General features: G+C 53.1%; 7 protein-coding genes across 7 annotated transcripts; 5 read left to right on the top strand and 2 right to left on the bottom strand.

Moving 5' to 3' along the window:
* Positions 1 to 591: 591 nt before the first annotated feature.
* On the bottom strand, positions 592 to 3528 carry PG998_008372 (uncharacterized protein; the record flags this gene model as incomplete). The annotated part of the gene is made up of 3 exons (XM_066875188.1): positions 592 to 2527; positions 2667 to 3192; positions 3291 to 3528. The coding sequence occupies 3 exons, from the start codon at positions 3526 to 3528 to the stop codon at positions 592 to 594; spliced, it is 2700 nt and encodes an 899-aa protein (XP_066731133.1).
* A 666-nt stretch (positions 3529 to 4194) lies between these two features.
* On the bottom strand, positions 4195 to 5031 carry PG998_008371 (uncharacterized protein; the record flags this gene model as incomplete). Its single annotated transcript, XM_066875187.1, has 1 exon — positions 4195 to 5031. The coding sequence occupies one exon, from the start codon at positions 5029 to 5031 to the stop codon at positions 4195 to 4197; it is 837 nt and encodes a 278-aa protein (XP_066731132.1).
* Positions 5032 to 5757: 726 nt separating this feature from the next.
* PG998_008370 (uncharacterized protein) lies at positions 5758 to 7110 on the top strand (the record flags this gene model as incomplete). The annotated part of the gene is made up of 1 exon (XM_066875186.1): positions 5758 to 7110. One exon carries the CDS (start codon positions 5758 to 5760, stop codon positions 7108 to 7110), a length of 1353 nt encoding a protein of 450 aa, XP_066731131.1.
* A 1675-nt stretch (positions 7111 to 8785) lies between these two features.
* On the top strand, positions 8786 to 9034 carry PG998_008369 (uncharacterized protein; the record flags this gene model as incomplete). The annotated part of the gene is made up of 2 exons (XM_066875185.1): positions 8786 to 8843; positions 8913 to 9034. 2 exons carry the CDS (start codon positions 8786 to 8788, stop codon positions 9032 to 9034), a joined length of 180 nt encoding a protein of 59 aa, XP_066731130.1.
* Positions 9035 to 11167: 2133 nt separating this feature from the next.
* Positions 11168 to 11612, top strand: PG998_008368 (uncharacterized protein; the record flags this gene model as incomplete). The annotated part of the gene is made up of 2 exons (XM_066875184.1): positions 11168 to 11229; positions 11390 to 11612. 2 exons carry the CDS (start codon positions 11168 to 11170, stop codon positions 11610 to 11612), a joined length of 285 nt encoding a protein of 94 aa, XP_066731129.1.
* Positions 11613 to 12293: 681 nt separating this feature from the next.
* PG998_008367 (uncharacterized protein) lies at positions 12294 to 12614 on the top strand (the record flags this gene model as incomplete). Its single annotated transcript, XM_066875183.1, has 1 exon — positions 12294 to 12614. The coding sequence occupies one exon, from the start codon at positions 12294 to 12296 to the stop codon at positions 12612 to 12614; it is 321 nt and encodes a 106-aa protein (XP_066731128.1).
* A 4307-nt stretch (positions 12615 to 16921) lies between these two features.
* On the top strand, positions 16922 to 18107 carry PG998_008366 (uncharacterized protein; the record flags this gene model as incomplete). Its single annotated transcript, XM_066875182.1, has 3 exons — positions 16922 to 17109; positions 17178 to 17402; positions 17477 to 18107. 3 exons carry the CDS (start codon positions 16922 to 16924, stop codon positions 18105 to 18107), a joined length of 1044 nt encoding a protein of 347 aa, XP_066731127.1.
* Positions 18108 to 18809: the final 702 nt, after the last annotated feature.

The raw sequence follows: 18809 nt of genomic DNA, 5'->3' as shown, positions 1-18809 counted from the left end.
TTATTGGAACCCCCAGTAACATTTTGGGGCGCTGGGAAAGCATGGCGAGGTTTTGGAAGCGGTTTTTTTCCTTTTATTCCCCCTCTCGTCTTTCGATATTGACATCACGCATATATACCGTATATCCCCGGGGAGCCCTTCTATTCAAGTGCTTGTATGGCGGCGTATTTGTTTGGGGAAAAGGCAAAGGATACCTATTTACATTATGAGCTTTATTGGAGAGATGAATGCAAAACCAAATACAAATCAAGCATACACCAATATCAGGTCGTGGCTTCGGGCGAAAATTGCATATTTGGTGATTAATGTATGCCTGCGCTGACATGAAGAAAAGAAAAGGGTGTGGAAAGCCCTGTCCAGTGAGTGTCTAGGGGCTAATCAAACTAACGAAAAGGGGGTGCGAACATAATGGAAACCGTCTTACAGAGTGCAGCAACAGGAAATGGAAATCAATGCACTAAAACTAAGTCATCTATCTACTCTATCTATGCTACAAGACTCCGATTACTCAACCTTCCAAGGCACAACTCATGTGACCTGCCAGGTATATGAAAGGCCCAGCCCCAAGCAAGCAAGAAAGCAAAACCCCCTTTATGAACCACCCAAGACCAACGCCAAAGCCCCTATTCCAACAGCTGCCCACCATCCTTGCAAAGTACCCATTCTCCCATCCGCGCCAGCATACACGGGCTTCATCGGCACGGATCCCTGGGCCACCACTGTACAGTTGGTGCCCGCGCATGTTGCCGCCGCATTGCTGCCATTGATCCCATTGCCGCCGTTGCTGCCATTGCTACCGGGGCTACCATTGCTTCCATTACTGCCGGGACTACCATTGCTTCCGTTGTTACCATTACTGCTGCTACTACTGCTGCTGGAACCTCCACCACTCTGACTGGTGCTGCTGCTGGACCCTGCGCCATTCTGGCTGCTGCTGCTGCTGCTGCTACTGGAGGAGCCATCTCCAGCACTACCGCCAGCAACCTGAACCGCGGGCGGTAAAGCACCGGGAGAGGAGTAGCCATTGTTGCCGCCGCCCACGGCAGGACTGTTCACCGTCTGGACGGTGGTCTGCCGCGCCGTCGCCGTCGTGGTTGTGAATGTCCGGTACTCGGTGTACGTCTGCGTGGTCATGGCGCCGACGGTGCACCCGACAGCCCCGGGCGGGCACGACGTCACAGCGTACGTCGACGTGCGGCACTGCTCCTTCACCGTGACCACCACGCCGCCCTGGTCCTGGGCGGGGGCTGCGGCCACGGCGCCCCCTATCGCGGGGGCGGGCGTGGGCGTGGGACAGATGGTCGTCACGTAGACGTTGGTGCGCGTCGCGAGTTGGCCCGTCACGCAGGCGGCGCCGGCGTTCGCGGGACACGCTGTCACGGTGTAAACGATGAGGTTGGTGATGGTGCTGGTGATGGTGCCGCTCATGGTTCCGGTCGCCCCCGCGGACCCGGCGCCTGGAGCGAGGTTGGGGCGCACGTTGGGGTCGTTGCCGCCACCGACAGGGCTGCTCCCACTCCCACTCCCACTCCCACCTGTGATGGAAGGTCCTGCAGAAGCAGCAGCGCTACCAATATTGCCGCCGTTATTACCACCGTTGTTGCCGCTGCCGGTTCCGGTTCCGCCGCTGCCACTGCCACCGGCTGGCACGGCGTTGGGATCTAGGCCAGTGCCACTGGACGGTGTGGAGGTAGGAGCAGCGACCGGCGGTGATGATGCCGCGGGAGTCGTTGTTCCCGAGACCGTTGACGTTGTTGATGCGCCAGGATCAACAGCACTAGTAGAGATCGAGACCGAGACAGGCCCGACTGGGTTAATGGTGGGCCCCGCGCTTCCGCCTAGGCTTGTGCTCGGCAAGGTACCGCCAGGTAGCGTCACGCTGATACTGGTGCTACTTGTACTGCTCGGGGCAGGGTCGGGGGGAACGGTGCTGCCTCCTGGTAATATGACACCGGGGGCCAGGGCGCAAGTGCCAGTGATGTTGAGAACTTGGTCGCGTCCGGCCGGGACCGCGACGAGGTTGGTCCCCGCTGCACCAGGCCCGCTGCACCGGGCGCGGTCGCCCATGTAGAGGGCGCCGGTGTCCTGGTCGAAGACGACGTAGGCGCCGCGCAGGAAGGTGTCGCCCAGGATGTAGACGCCGATGCTGTCGTCGGCCCAGGCGCCGAGGTAGCAGAAGTCGCCTCCGGCGTTCCAGATGAACTCGGAGTAGGGCACGTTGACGGTGATGATGGGGGACGCGGGCACGCTCCGTCCGCCGGCCGACGTGGCGGAGAGGGAGAATGCGACGGTGCCGTTCTGTTGCTGGTACGCGCAGGGCACCGTGTAGCCGCCGTGGCCGTCGCTGACGGCGCCCGGGAACTGCGCGGCTAGGGCGTCGACTATGTACTTGGGGAGTAGGGAGAGTGTGGTGCCGCTGTCCACTATCAAGCTGAAGCGGCCGGGGCGCGGGAAGATGACTACTGGGACCTTTTCTGTGGCCGTTGGAACACGGATATCTAGGTTGTTGAGGTAGACCGTATAGTGGCTGTAGCAAATATGAAGTCAGTTTCATGTGTATCGGATAGCGAATGTTTGGAATCTCTGAGAGAAGGAAAAAGGGCACACAAGAGATTTAATAGGTGAGGTGTCATGTGTGTGTGTGGATGGAAAGCAAGCACACTCACGGTTCATTCGGGTCGGTCAACATTTGGATCAGGGTTCCGTCAAACTTGCTCGTGTCGACGCCGCCGAAGACGATCTGGCCATTGGTGAAGCCGGCCGGCTGCCCCTGTGGCCCGAGGTCCATGCTGAACAGGCGGCTGTTGGCGTACCCTTGGGCCGCTATCGAGTCCACGATGGTGTTGTAGTTGATGAAGCCGTTGCCCCGGCCGCGGGCCAGGCCCATGATGCCGAACCAGACGGCGTCCGACATGTTAGCGACGCCAAACTGCTGGGCCGTAATCTTGGCCCCTGAAAAGAAAATATCATCCATATAGTAGGTACCCGAGGTGCTACCCGAGCCATACTGGATTTGATAGGGCTGCTGGAGGTTCTTGGACGTGGAGGACTTGGTCGGATCGTATTGTCCGAAAACTCGGCAGATCCTGGGCTCATAGGACTTTTGGCAGTCGGGGTTGACCCAAAGCTCAAATGAGCCGGTATCGAGGAGCACTTCAACCTTCTGGGGTTCGGCACTCGTGCCGATCGATACTAACGCACAGCGGTGTTATTACTTTTATCATACCAAGCCTCGGGGTAGGTATATGGGTAAATAAAACTAGACGCATGGTTATTTGCACCAAACTTACTTTCGGCAAGGTAGGCAGCGCCGTAGACGCCCAGGACGTTGGACTGGAAGAACCGCCGCTGGATGCTCGTCGAGCCGCCGGCGAGGCTATTAGCCCGCTTCAGCGGGATGGAGATGAGCCCCGTGGGTTTCTCCAACTTCCCCGGCGCGGGCGTGGTGCTTGTGCCGTTGTTGCTTCCCCATGCCCCAGACACCAATGAAGCGAGCGCGCTGGCGCCTATCACACGATAAAGAGACATGACGATGATGCTGATTGCGGCGAGTGTCGATGTAAGTCGGCAGCAATGCAGGTTGCCGCGTAAGTCTCATCCTCTGGAAGTGCGAGCATGTTGTCAACGCGGGCCTTCGTGGGCACATAAGATATACTGTCGAAAGGGGGTCCCATCTGAGGAATTTGAAGCTATAACCCCAGTTACAAGAGAAAAATGTAGAATATCACTGGCGCAGCCCGTTTCTAATTGAACTGAGACATCTCGACAGGTACTTGAGACATCGATTTTCAGGTACCAGGGGCTGGAGAGGGTGGGAATCACATTCCAGCCAGCCCTGGCTGCATCGAGAATCGCTTTTGGCGGCTTCATCTACGCGTTGCCGGGCGCGCGGCCTGATAGTTGACACCATCCAAATGAACACCCCTTCACGGATATTTCATAGTGAGAATGGGCTGGACACTCGAGACGAAGGGGTGGTTTTCTAGACATAGAAATCAGCGAAAAGGGAAGGCTTGAAGTGTCAGTGTATCGTATTAAATCTGAGAATAACTGTAAAAGACAAGAGTGCAGAAACCCATCTACCTCTATCAGAACCCCGGGTCCTGTATCAAAACCCTTGAAAACGCCAGATGTTCGCTTCCTACCATACATCACATACGCCGCCCACGAAATTAAACTCCAGATGCGGCTCGTCTATGCCTTGCCCTGGGACTCAACCCAATCCCTCCATTGCTTGTACTCGGGGTATTGCAGGTGCTCCTTTTTACCTTGGTAGCGGACAACCTTGAGGTCGACGTCCTGCCACTTGTCTTTCTTGCCTACCCAGCCGGCCTTGCGCATGAGGCTCACGAGGGTCTCCTCCTTGGTCCACCCTTGCTCGGAGGCCACGTCGGGGAGATATGTAGCGCCGTAGCGGCGGCCGCGGTCGGAGAAGCTAATGCGCAGGCCGTGGGTGCCGAGCTCCCAGTCCATAGCGTCGTCGCAGTCCTCGAAGTCGGTCAGGAGCGTCACGGCGACCTCGAGCGTCGGCAGCTCCCGCTTAGAGACGGGTTCGAAGCGCATGTCGTGGACGGCGGACGTAACGGCGTACGACGACAGGCCGTCCTCCAGCTCCTGCGCCTCGAAGGTGCCAATGCAGCCCCGCAGGCTCGTATGGCCCGACCGCGCCGACACCGTGTTCCAGGTCACAAACAAGGGCGACTCGGTAATGGGGGCCGAGGCGCGGTCGAGGGACGACATGGACGTATCGGGCGTGTCGGTGGCGAGCGACATGCTCGAGCCCGAGGAGGGCGAGGAGGCGCCACTGGAGGACGAATTGGTGGCTAGTCGGCTGATGGCGGGAATGCGTTTCTTCATGACGCCCGTCTTGGAGCCGCCAGAGCTGGATCCATCCTGACCAGTTGGGGTGTCATCGGCTTCGCAAAATTCGGCGTATAGCTTCTCGATATCCTCAAGAGCCAAGGACTTGCGTCCGGCAAGGTGAGCGGCTAGCGACTCGAAGCAGTAGAGGCAGTGTTCGACTGTGGCCATGTTGAGATCGGGTTCTTTGACTGGCGGGGTTGCAGAGGGTTGGTATTTCACCTCGTGATTTGAAGCCGATGATGGAAGAAGATCGGGGACATGCGGGAGATGGATCGAGCAGGTTGAAGGTGTTTATTGATCAAGCGGCCAGGCAGGCAGTCGGGCAGTCGGGCAGTCGGCGTCGGAGTCTTGAAGTGTAATGTGTAATGTAAGTCAGCCCAAGCCCACGCACCCCACCCCGCTCTCGACTCCCCTACGTACGGCAGGTGGTAGGTGGAGTTGTGGTGATAAGGCATCCCTGTATTGGTTATCCACGAACCTTGGGAAAACCGACGACTGGCGACTGGGCTGCATGCGCGTCCAGGTACAATAGAATTCCGGCGAGCTCTAAACGAACACTCGATGCGATCCAATCAAGTTGGTCAAATAGATGCTGAATAGTCTGCTCTCTGGTTAGACTCGCTTCTTCCCGCGCTGCTGAGTAGAGAGCCCTCCTAGACCGTTCTGATTGCCTGCCTGCCCCGCTAACGACAATGACCCATCAGCGCATCAATTGGTGGGGGTCGTTCGATTGAGCAGTGAGGCTCGGCAGCAGGAAAAGAAGACTTTTGAACGGATGCAGGCATCAAATCAATCCGACATAACCACCCCCTCCAAGCATCTGCCTGCTGGTCCTTACTTGAGATCAAGCTAGGGTAAACCTACCAGTCAATATATATTTTAGGTGCATGCACCATGGCCGCCACTCTTCTCGATATTGGGTCACTATCCTCACTCACCCATACACGATACACCATATACCTGTCTAGCGGGAAACGCCTGGTTTTGTTCCGCTTGCCCAAGATTGAAGCATCAACACCTCAGCCCCTTGGGTCCAACGAGTCGGAAGATGGATGGTCCTATTATGCCATGGAGGCCGAGTGCCCTCACTCCGGCGGCCCGATGACTGACGCTCACGTTGACATCGAGGATTCTGCTTATGTTGCCTCCTGTCCGTGGCATGCCTACGACTTCAACGTAGAGACTGGCGAATCGAGTTACGGTATCAAGGCCTGCACTTTTCCAGTCGTTATACAGGATGGCAGAGTTTGCCTGCAATTTCCGGATCGTGACATCAAACTAGCCAAAGTCGAGCCGGTAAGTGAGAAGGTCAAGTTCAAACATGGCCCGCGGACAGATGCTAGCAAGGGGCCGGTTTACCTCGACGACGAGGCCACCATGTGCGATTGGTGTGTTCACATCCTGAACACTTCCAACCCGGAACACAAGATCCTACTCACCACCCATTTCTTCTCCCTCTTCGCCACGAGAGAAGAATCGTCAAATCCAATGAGACTGGGAGCCGGCACTATTAATCCCCCTGAAGAGCCAGCACGCGAGGAGTCAGGTACCGTTGCACCGGGCGCTATGCCCAAAGCCGGCAAGGGCGGCACACTCAAGAGTCGGATTGCCATGATGCACGCGCTTGCCAACATAGAACAGTGGGCTATAGACCTGGCTATCGATATCTGTGTGAGGTTTGCGACCTTCCAGACCGACCCAACGGCAGAGCAACCGTCGCGGGAACTACCGCGGACCTTCTATTACGATTGGCTCAAGGTCGCCAACGATGAGGCGAAGCACTTCTCCTTGCTCCGCAGCAGACTCGAGGAGCTTGGCAGCCACTTTGGCGCGTTGCCGGTGCACCACGGCCTCTGGGAATCGGCGACGACGACGGCACACGACCTGCGAGCGCGCATCAGCATCATCGCGCTCGTCCATGAAGCTCGTGGGCTCGACGTGAATCCCATGACGATTGAGAAATTTCGCAAAGCCCAAGACATGGAGAGTGTCGATACGCTGACCATCATCCACAATGATGAGATCACACACGTCACAACTGGGCACCGCTGGCTTGCGTGGATTTGCAGCCAAGAAGGCACAGACCCGGTCGAGATATTCAGGAGCAACGTCAAGAAATACTTCTGGGGCGCAGTGAAGGGCCCATTCAACGCCAAGGACAGAGAACAGGCTGGGTTACACAAGGGCTTCTACGAGAATCTTGACGGGAAAGAGTACAAGAACATGGAAATCATTGCTGGTGGTTGAGTAGAACGCAGCTGGGAATCCGAAGAGCTGTCTGTCACTGTGGCTTCGTCTTCGTGCTCAGCGCACTGCAACCGAGAATCGACGCGAGATCTTGCGCCCAAAAGTCCGATTCCAGGTTACAGAGGGGAAGAAAACAAACGCATTGATGCGACAGGATGGCTTGACTGTTTCTGGAAACCGGGGCCAAGATTTTGGGTAACCCCTTCATGACGACGCTTACGAAAGCCGAGAAAATCATTACTCTGGCAAGTCCGGATGGTCAGTACCCATAGCGGTCCCTTGTGGGTTCATGATTTATTAAGCTTCTTGGGAGAAGGGAGACATGTTCTGGGCCTGGATACTCCAAACCCCGAGCGGCGCAGTCGATACCCTGAGACCCAATACCTTATTGGTGTGGAACTCGATGATCTAGCAATCCGAAACAATGATTCAATGGCCAGCGACCCGCAGAACGATGTCATAATGTCACCTATCAATTCTTGAAGGACTTCAGATTGTCTTCAAGCTACCAGCTGCCAGCTATCTGATGTTGAGCTCATGTTGATAAGATGAAGTCATCCCAATTACCGCCTCCCAAGGGCCGGCGATACCTCTATTGTCCTGGCGGTGGTTATTGCCGCGATGTGCCAAACACGCCTAGTCCCTCGTCTAAAAGTTGACATGGGCGCTTACCTAACCGCCTAACTTGAGATCGTTTAGCGCCGAACAGGGCCTCGCACGCGTGGCTCAACCGTTTCCGAACCAGCTTGGAACCGGAAGTCTAGAATACCGGCTGAGGATGGCCTTCATCCCAAGAAAGGACGTTTGGGTTACATCGCAGACACGGAGTGGTGATGGTGCACCAATCTTGTGCGAGGCAAGCCTTTTAGCCGTTACAGATCTGTCTCAAACCCCTGTCGTCCCGACTCCAGCTCACCCCCAAAGACCCCGCGGAGCCTCATCGCCACCCCTGCTTTTCCCCTGGGGCTGCGTGGCCAGCCTCCACCCAAGTTTAAATCACTATCCCCGCCCATTAAGCTTGATTTTGGTGTGATCCAACCGCAGTTAATCTGATGGCTACCTGTTCTCCATGGAAGGAGGGACAAAGCTTGGCCGGTTTGATCGCCCAATGTTTTTCTTCGTGCTGTGCCTGATGTTTGCGCTGGTCTTGTAACGGGCCGTAGCCTCAAGTGTCCAGCCCTTGCCTAGTTCGGACTGCTGGACGCGTGTCGGCCGTTGAAAGTTGAGATATGCTTGCTTCTTCCCCCTGCTTGCTTCCTCTCAGTGCTCGGCTCCTGGCTGGCTGACACTTGGCTAGTCCCAACGTGTGTGCATCAATACTCAGATCGGATGCCATCCCTCCTCCTTCAGGTACGACTGGGCTGGGCTGACTGGGATCCCTTCGCGGTAGCTTGTCTTGGGGCCAGGTTCAGGGGGCACTGTCAAACATGGATGAGCCCTTGCCTAGCAATCAAAGGTCAAGTCCGTATATAAGGTCGAAGTCGACCTCCCGCTTCTATTCCCATCACTCTCCAACCACTTCAAACTATCAGTCTCTACCCAAGTTTGTGTTCGCCAATTCCTTCTCTTCATCTACATATTGCATATTGTACTTGTCGCCGGCCGACTCTTTGATCAACCTTTTACCAACAAATCATCAACCGAGTCACTCGACAACCAAACACCAACCGTCAAGATGAAGTTCACTCTCATTGCCGCCTTTGCTTTCTTCGCTCTTGGCTCTGCCGAGCTCCGTACGTTCTCCCAACACCTTCTAGTTCCACCCATCACCAGAAACTAACCTGTTATCTTTCCTTCAACAGAAAAGGTCCGCCGTCAGACAGCGCCCTCCGTCGAGGATGCCGCCATGTCCGATGCTAGCGGCAACGCCGTCAGCTTCGACACGGCCGGTGTCAACATGGCCATGAAGAACTCCGGCCAGTAGATTCTGTCTACTCCTTCTTTATTTCTCCGGAGAACGGAATAGTCGACAATATGTCCAGCACAGCGTCTGAAACCGGTTCATCCAACCGTCAACGGCTATCGCCACTCAACAATTCTTCATTTTCATTTTCATTCGTTGGGGTCGTGGATTAGGATCGGGAGGCAGGGGTGGAGCGCACAAGAAAGAGCGCCCGCGTGTGTGTGTGTGCGGGAGTTGAGCCCAGACCTTACTTTTTTGGAGGATAGAATGAGGGCTACTAATACAAGGGTTCTCATGATATTACAATGACACTCAAGCCAAATCGCTTGCTCATATACCAGGGTGTCGTCATATAGACCTGCAACGTTTCTGCAACGGCTCAATACATTAATATCCAAACCCTTGCCTAATGGCCTTGAACTATCTGAGACATGAGACATAACGCAATAGTTTCCTATCAGATCGCAGATGGTATGGCATATTTGCACAAACATCTTTCTTGGTAACTCGAACCCTTGCAATGCTGTAACCCAAGGGCCTTTTTGTTCAGTTCGCAAGCCATGTGCATAACGCCCATCAAGATTGATCCATATCAGCCCCCTCGAGAGCTTTACTTCTGCTTTCCAAAGATGTCTGCTAACACCGGTCATATTCACAATACTAAGCGCTTCTAGAATTCCCCCGTTCAGTACCCCGTTGGGCTAGCCAGCTACCACTGATTATAACAACATGTTGTATCAGCCGGAGCGGACAGTCCAGTTGTGAGTAGTGTCAGACTTAGAATTTGAACCTGGTTAACCTACCCGGAGGCCATGTGGCAAGCAATTCGTTGCGTACGATGTGTCAGGGTTACAGTCTCAGTTTGGATATCGGATACCGTATTGCACGTGTAGTTTTCCATATCAGTGCGATGATGGGCCAATGATCCAGTAAAACCCAGTTGCTTGGCTGCTATACATTCCTCAATTTTGCATTTGTCTTTTTGATAGAATGCTTGTGGTTAGTACCAAAGTCTTCTTGCAAGGGGCAATGACTCGAATCTTTAATTGCTCAGGCTGCGTGGTGTGTCGTAAGCTATTCTGTTGTCAGATACGATGTATAGCTACTCACTATATATTTTTGATTTTTCTATAACCAGTCATTACGTGACTGATATTCATCTTGGCATCTCAAACCCTAAAAACTCCGAATGGTTTGCCAAAAATCGATGGCTTCACTGTGCCGAGAAGTGATAGAATAGAGTAATTCATCCATCTGCTACAATGGAACTATCGTAATAGTACCAGACCTCTGCTTTACATCTTAATGCTGTGGCGTTTGTCAGGTAGAAGTCATATATAAATGTTTTCTTTATATCGGTTACGGAAAGGAGGTATTATCAGCCCAGCAGATGGTATCGGCTACTCTTTGCGGGCGTTCCATGACAGTTTGGTGTACGAATAGTGAAGTGTCTTGTATGAAGTTTTCTCAACTACTGCAATACAAATAGTTATTGCTTGGGTACTGTTACTCGAACTCTCCTTACCCGTTTGTAATACACAGCCACATCCACATCTAGGGGAATAACAAATGCTGGGTATATTGAGCTCCGAACTGAATTTTTCGCCTCAAGTATCTAACTATCGGCTGCAGCATAGCAATGAAAACGTGGTTCTCTGGGTCGACTGTACTATTCTAAAACAATATGCATGAGGCATCTATTTCTGATACTGCACACTGACAAGCAGCATGAGCAGGCCATCATATTCGGGGAATGGTCCTGTCGCACCTACTCGTTTTAGCCCCTTCCCAATTCAGGTTTCCACCTTCCCGTTAGTAGTGTCCTAGAAAAGCAGGCTTCCCTTCCTGTCGTACCAACCTACGATTTTCATAGTAATTATGTGGGAAGGTACCGCCCTTAGCTGTGGGCCGCGCTGTGAACGACTAAAACAGTCGACTTCAACCCTCACTCTCTTCTTACCTTTCTTGCATTCTTCTTCACCTTTTTTCTATTCTTCTTCACCCTTTTACTACTCTTCTTCACTCTTTCTCTGCTCTTTAGCTCACAAACAGACAGATAGACAGACACACACTCACACACATACTCACTCACCCACTCACACACACTGGAGCTGACGGCTGGCGAACTTGGTGCAATCGTCATTCCCTACACTTATGGCCGCCTCAACGACGATCTTCCTGAGCCAGAACGAAACGAAGAAGAAGGTTGGCGATTGGTAGGGTGACTAGTGGAGTGGCCCCCGCCGCTCGTCAACCGACATCGAAATGAGCCCCGTGACTGCCGGCGCCGCTTCCCCCGAATCTGCCACGTCGCTTGCCGTCGGTGCTGCCTCCGCCCTCGCCCCCCGCCGCGTCACCTGCCGGTTCGGTCCCTAGTGTGCCCTCTGGGGACGCTGTCTCGGCCTCGGCTGCTGCCATTGGCACCGCTGTTGCGGCTGCTCTGGACCCGGTTGCCCTCGGCACGGCAATCGCCCAGGCCGTGGCTGGCACGCTGGAGCCTGTATTTGAGAGATTGGTGCCCCTGGCACTCCTCCGGCCGACGAGGAGGCGGCCTGGCAAGCCGCAGCTTCCCGCCTTGAGGGACAAGTCCAGCGGTTAGAGGATCTTGCCGCGCGCGGTGTTGTTCGACAGCGTAATGTTTCGGGTCAAAACACCGACTAGGAGGTGTAGGGGGTATAGGGGTTCGTTTTTTCCTCTCGCTTTTCTGCCCTTTCTTAGAGAAAGACAGGAAGAAAGTTAATAAAAGTAATATTTATTAATAATAAATAAAATTAATTCTTAAATAAATTATTAACCGATTAACTTTCTTTTATCTTTTAACTTTTAATATATTCTTAGGTTATTAACGATTATATTTATCTTTATATATTGCTATAATTTGAGCACCAGACACTATGCTTATACGTTAACGGGATCGAAGGGGGCATCGAGGAAAACTTGGACGGCTCCTATTCATTTTCTCATAATATAAACGGTACTGCGCCCTTACATCGGGCACAAGCAGCGAAAGTCTTAGCTGGACAACTTAACATGTCTGCGATCCTTCTTTTTATTCTTTATCTTTCGCTTCATTATCAAGCTGCCAATCCAATAGAAGCAAGACCTATATCGTGAATTTGAGCTATGACACCCAATTGCTATGAAAACTGCCAAAATTTGTTACCACCAAAAGGACTCGGCTGGGCTAAAAAGCCTTGACTGCAACTTCCTGTATAATGGAATCATCCTCAAGCTTCATCTTCCCTGGACAAGTCAACATAAACTGTGAAATAATAACAATATGTCACGATCTCTTTTATGGTGGTTCTCAAAGCTTCCCCGATGGAGCAAAGTCAGCAGTCAGAGACGGAGCGATACTCCTGCTTCACAACCTCTTGCGGAAGCTGTTTCTACCAAGCCACCTGCCATGACCAACGGCACTGAGTCCGATCTCATTGATACGCCACCACCAAGCTACGAAGACGCGTGTCCTGGTCTTGTTGAAACCGATATTAAAGCCCGCAATGAAACCATGAAAGAACCTCGACTAGTGCTGCAAGACGACAGACGCAGCAAAACAGTTATTTGCTCAGGCATGACAATCCTCCTAAGGGGTTTGTGATAACTTTCAGGTAAGCCTGCCGTTCCATCCTCAAAAAATCATACGAAACGAATGTCTTCAGCGTGATTAGCCAACACGCATGGACCCCTTTGACTGGAACAAATACCACTGGGTACTTTGTACGTGACTTGCAATCTCGAATCGCCTCTTTTCAGCAGCAAAAGTCTTCGCTACATCCACGGTGCCGTTGTTCTGCTGCAGCATAGTCACCAATATCCGCCTCTTTTGATATTCCTCTTCTTCAGCGCAGGCAAATAGGTGGAATAGGCCAGGTCGACCAAACCAGGCCGACCAGACTCGGGAAGATAGGAGAACAGGAGGCCCATATGAGAAAATATTATCAATTACCTGGGTATGGCATGCTGGCTTCAGCTTTCAAGGACCGAGTGGCGGGCCTTGTACTTGGGGTTCACCAATTCACGTCAATTATTCTGGGTTAACTCCCTCGCCATCATTATAAAAGCATTTAATGAGTCTGCCACTGGCTGGGCATTAAGCATATTGGCAGAGGCGTTCACGAACTGGTTCGCGTCTGGCTGTGGGCCTTGTCTTTCTCATTGGCCTGGCCTATTTTGTGGGAGGCGAACCTCTGGGCTTGGGCGGCCGCCCCTGTTGTCATTCCCACTGCAGTGTGACTATCGTGCGACTACTCTTCTCATCTTACCCTGATCCTTTCCTCCCGTTCTGGTTGACAGCATTCCTTTCCTTTGCACTGATTATTGGCGACACCTTCACACTTCACACACACCTTTCCCACCCTTTGCTATGTTGTTATCTATAGTTATATAAAGAAATTGCATTAAAATCGTTCAAATAACGCCCTTCTAATTACCCCGTAAGATAACAGCTTGAGTAGAATAGCTGGAGTAGGTTAAAAGCTTGGATGTGGGAGTTGGTAGCCGCGAAGCGGCGAAGTATTACTGATACCATCAAAATATGGGATGCGGCACTTGCCATTTTCCGTGCCTAGAACAGCGTTTTCTCCCTTTAATGTGTCATTAGTGTAGTAAGCGGGCAGTGGGTATCCTATCCATATATATATATATATATATATAGCATCGAAAAAGCTTTTTCAAAGAAGGCACTACCTCTGCACTACAGGTGGCTTCAGGGGCAGGCTGCCAGGACACTAGTCGAGCCAGCGGCGCCGCGGATTTGTCAGATCGGCAGAGGCAGGATATGCCGTATTACCTTCGTGTGGACGTTGTTGCCACTCCTTCGGTTGCCTTGCAGGGTTGCAAAGTTCAACTCCGACAGCCTCCCGTTCTGAGTATCATGCTACTCGGTCAACCGCGCTTGTCGTGTGCCGCTGGCTGATATTCAACTGTTTTCTAAGCGCCTACAGTCTTAAGTATCCTCCTTCGTTCTCGTCTGTGAGTTGTGCTCGCCCCGTGCCTCTTATACATGCTTGACTGTATGGTACGTAGCGACGTGTGTATCAACCAGGCGCTTCAACTTCTTTTGGGTATAATTGCCTAAAGGGGTAACCATTTCGGCTAGATGCCCGCTGTGATCCCAATTCTGGTCCAAGAAGCATTCATGCGGCACAGGTAGAGTGCTAAGTCAGGGGCTAGCCTCTGCTGCTTGCCAGGAAGTCACGTAGTCACAGCCAACAGGTTCGCCCATGCCGTTGGTAACAATGGTGTCCGTTACCGCCTTGCATGAAGCCAGCACGACGAGGACCATTCAACCCATGGTTCTCGGTCCTGTGAACTGGAAACTATTCCTTCCTTTTGAGGATCAGGACGTTTTTCCTGCCCAAACTGGCTCCGCAGTCGAAGGAAGTGAGTTGAGTGAGGATCCACTGCTGCAACGTTTGTTGTCTTTTTTTTCCCGTTCTGCATGTCAGCACTAGCCTTTCCTCCGAGATGGGTAATTGGTAAACATCCGAGTATCTGACATAAAACGAACCGCGCCTGAGCAGACTGTTATGCCCATATGAAGAAAAGACCAAATGAGTCGTTGCCCTCTCAACTAGTCGCTAGCAACCTCGCCTGCCGTCTCTGAAACAAGCGAAATTGAGACAGGCGCGGCATGCCAGAAAGTCGGTGTCGACCTCCTTGGAACGAAGGATTGGATACCTGGATAGGGCTCAGCCTCGACCCACAAGGGAACGTTTCGATGCCTTCTCGTCGCCAGCTATCCCTGGCGAACGAGGGAAGCGGGTCAATTGGAAGCGCTTGATAACCCTGAGGAAGCAGAGCCTCAGAGAGCGCCAGGCTGGCGGATGCCAAGCTATTGGAAAGTAGGCCTTCTTTCCATAACCACCATCGATGATGATCCATTTGCATTGTTGTCCTGGGGGCTCATCCTCCTTCCGCCAAATGCTCGCCATCTCCCCGCCCAAGGCGACTCCATCCCTGGCTTGGAGAAATCTAAAAATAAAGCGGAAAACTGGAAATGTCCTCGGTCCCTTTGCCGGAAAGTGTGTGCGTGTGTTAAGGGGTGGAGTTGGTCTGTACAAGTGTCTATGTCGTGGGTGCTTGGTGTAATGAATCGGAAGGTAATGATCCCAGTCTGGACACACAAAATTGGGGAGACATGCAATTTCCAAAGTATGTGCTTTTTTTCTTCTGACATAAGCATTCTGTTTCGATTGACTGCTCACAGCTCAGATTCGGAACCGATCCGGCTTGTTTGGGCTCTCGGGCAGAACTAGGCCACCGGCCTGGACACCGCTAATTACCTGACAGGGCCTAGGCGCATGCGCATGAACTAAAGCAGTTGATGGTTAGTTGGTGCAAGTGCAAGTCTAGCTGGCACCTGGCGTCGCAACCCAGGTTCTTTCCTTGCACCCTTAAATCCTTCGCTTCCAAAAGCAATGCCCGACGGCTTCCAATGACCCGCCCCCAATTTCCACTGCTCAAACAACGGCCACGACGACAAACCAACACTTCCCGTAAAGCCGTACAACCATTGCTGCAGAGTGCCAATGAAGAAGGACAACCTTGCACAGAGTAGCATAGATGTCGGGCAGAGCGGGGGAGGCTGGTCCCCGTCCTAAGAGGCCCCAACGTCTTTGCTGCTGGCGAAAGCACAACATCATAGGTCATCAACCTCACCAATCCCAAAGCATCAAAGCCCTCTTGATGAACCAACAGCGCCTTATCCTAGGCAGAAGTATAGTCAGTCGTAGGGCCATCTGACTATTGGCGACACCCCCCACTTGACTCATACCAGCGGAAGCGGTGTCGCTGTTAACACAGCAGCATGGCTAAATATAGCGAAATGGCTCTATGATCAACGGTCGTCGGCGACGGCTAGTATGGAGCGAACCACTTCTCCTTAGCTATCCCTCAGCCCTGCCAGGGTAAGTCCCAGTCAATCAGGATCATGATCATGGGGGATGGCACGGCGGCGACCACTCGGCTGGAAAGACTTGTCCCCTTTGCAAGAACTCCCAGTCACGGCGCGGTGCACGAATCTGCCCTCCCATGAGGCACTGCTGCCTGAACCCGTCCACGAATGGTTCGAGGAGAAATCATTGTCAGCGCACCCCCACGGCCACAAGGAGAAGCAGCAGCACTCAAGCGTAATTGCAGCATGCCTGGTCGAACTCTTGCGCAAGGGATGCCAGCACATCGGGTTTTTGTGGAAACGAGTATTCGCTCGCCAATCAAACTTGGGATCGACCAAAAGCACCCAAAGCACCACCTCCCCATCAGCCGCACGCCACTCAATCATTGGCTTCCCAGCCCAGGCCAGAATCAGCTAGAGCTGTCGGTCTGGTAAAGAGCAACATATCCCCCTTCCCACTTGATCATGCACCAGGAGTCCGTTGTGGCTCGGCAGGGTCCAATAGCAACCTGTGTATCCGGACTAGAAGAGGCTGAGCCTGTCAAATTTCCAGCGCCAGGGCTTTGTTGGGGACCCGCGCTGAATATGATTGCTCTTCCGTGTTCGCCTTGCCTAGCTTCGACGCTCGTCGCAAAATGGCACGGCCTGGGGAGAGGGGGATTGGTTACCAATCGAGTTTCAGCAACTCCCAGTAGCGAGGGGGGGACCAGGACGAGGCGCCACCCAGGCGCCCGTCGCGCTGCTGCTGCTCCTATCACCTCGTCTGTTTATATCACTAGCCCGTTCGCCCCTCCCCATCATTAATGTTGTACAGACAAGATTCAGATCTCATTAACGACTAATCTCCCCTTCTCACTCAATATATTGGACAAACTATGAACATTGCGGAGTGACTACTACCCAGTAACGGCCCCCTTACGTTTCCACCAACGGCTAGGACACCTACTACCTCTGAGAGCATTTCGACCCCAACATCAAGTCGTTGAGATTCTGCCATCGTTGTCGACATCATGATAGGAACACATCGGGACCAGGCACACTTCGGCTTTGCCAAGTGGCGGAAGAGAGTCTTGCTCCCATGTTGGTTTATTCAGATACCACTGCAGCTCGGTCTCATGGGCGTATTTTCGTACCGGCTCTCAAATTCAGTCAACGCCCACAATGGCCAAGCGGGCCAAATACCCATGGTGGAATTTGTGTAAGTCCTCTCTCGGTCTTCGCGATGTCTAGAGTTACGGAACGTGTGCTGAGTATGTGCCTCTTTAGTTGGGAGATTACCAACATCGTTTTTTCCTTCGCTTCGTTCGTCATCAACGCCTACCAAATCGCAAAGTTCCTTGCCGAAGCATTGACGCCCTTCGGCATGATGTTCGGCAACATCCTCAGTGTCACTCTATCAACAGCCATCTTGGCACTGGACGTTGTTATGTACCTGCAATGGACCGACAAACATTACTCAATTATAGCCTTGGGAATGGATTGCACACTGCTGTAGGTTTTCTGCCTCTTTCAATGATCGGTCTTGCTGTGTCTTGCTACGACAGCCTGACTGACCTGTGGCACAGATTCTTCACCATTGTGACGGCTATCTATGGAGTCATAGTATATCGTCGAATGCTCATATATGACGATTACCATATTCCTCACAACGCCAAGCCCTTCGGGTTTGCGGCACCCGAAGAAACCGCGTACGACCCTCAACGAGGCAGCTTAAATGCCAGCCCGGAGCCGGTTGGGAAGATTTCGGAATCGAGGTCGCGTGGCAACTCGTTCATCTCGGTGCGTCGGAGCGTCTCAGGAGAAGTCCCCCAGATATCCCTCTCGCCACAGCCCCGTCCCGATAACGAGCGACGCACGAGCTTCGACCACAAGCGTGACACGCAATACGAGGATTACGTCCGGAAGCTGTCCGGATCCTTCCAGAAAGAAGACATCGAGCGAGCCCTGGGATCGAACATCGACTGGAATGAGCGGCGCCCGTCGGATACCATCGTCAACACCGGTCTCGTGCCAAGCGCCCTGGCGCGGCCCCGTGCCAACTCAGGGGGGAGGGTGTCAAGCTGGACGCTCAACCTGGGCCCTGAGACCCCGGACCCGGAGCAGCAGATCGGCCACAGCCTCGTAAGCGTGCCCGAGTGGGGGAGGAGGAAGACATTACGGCGGCGGCGCGCAGCAAGGGCAAGCAGAGGGCCGTGAATTCGGATAGGGTGAGCCTCCTCAGCGGAGACAGCAGCAGTGCCGACGCGGCCGCCTGCGATCGACACCCGTCGGGGAAGAGCATTGAGACGGTCAGCAGCTTTTACTCGCAGGACAGTGTACCCGCGATGCCGAAAGAGGCACAACGGTATGAGGCGTTTCGGCCGAAACGATACTCGGCGTACAGCCCGCCCAACTCGCGGAATTATTCATAGTAGCGGTTTTGTTTTGACGAAGTTTATGATATCACAATGTTCCATTACATCAATTTCTCCTTCTCGTGCTGCATATCTTGCATTTACCGGGCTCATCCACGGCCAACGACACTTTCCACCAGCAGTGAGTTCGTTACTTTGTCAGCTAAGTAAGTACCTAACAAGAGATTTTAGTGATATGTTTCCTTTGGGGAATGGCCCATGCTGTTACGCAAGCACGAGACGGTTGACGGATTCAAATTACACCCCATCCTACTGTCAACAACTTTACACAGACATCAAGCTCTCAAGCCCCTTTCCAGCGAGCAACCATTGTGAGTCCCATCGTGACATTTCCATCGTACCTGGACCGTCCTTGCTTCTAAACTGCACTTCGGGGCCATGCCGCAAAGAGACATAAGCATCGACTAGCTTGGACTCATTTTTGTCTCGAGCGTCTTATTCTATCTAGCTCAGGACTCCCTCCCCTATCGTGGACCCAGGCGCC

Source organism: Apiospora kogelbergensis (assembly GCF_038363985.1).
Source record: "Apiospora kogelbergensis strain CBS 113332 chromosome Unknown utg000005l_segment0_segment0, whole genome shotgun sequence".
NCBI lineage: Eukaryota > Fungi > Ascomycota > Sordariomycetes > Amphisphaeriales > Apiosporaceae > Apiospora > Apiospora kogelbergensis.
Note: the sequence above shows the minus strand (reverse complement) of the source record. Positions and strands in the feature narration are given on the sequence as shown.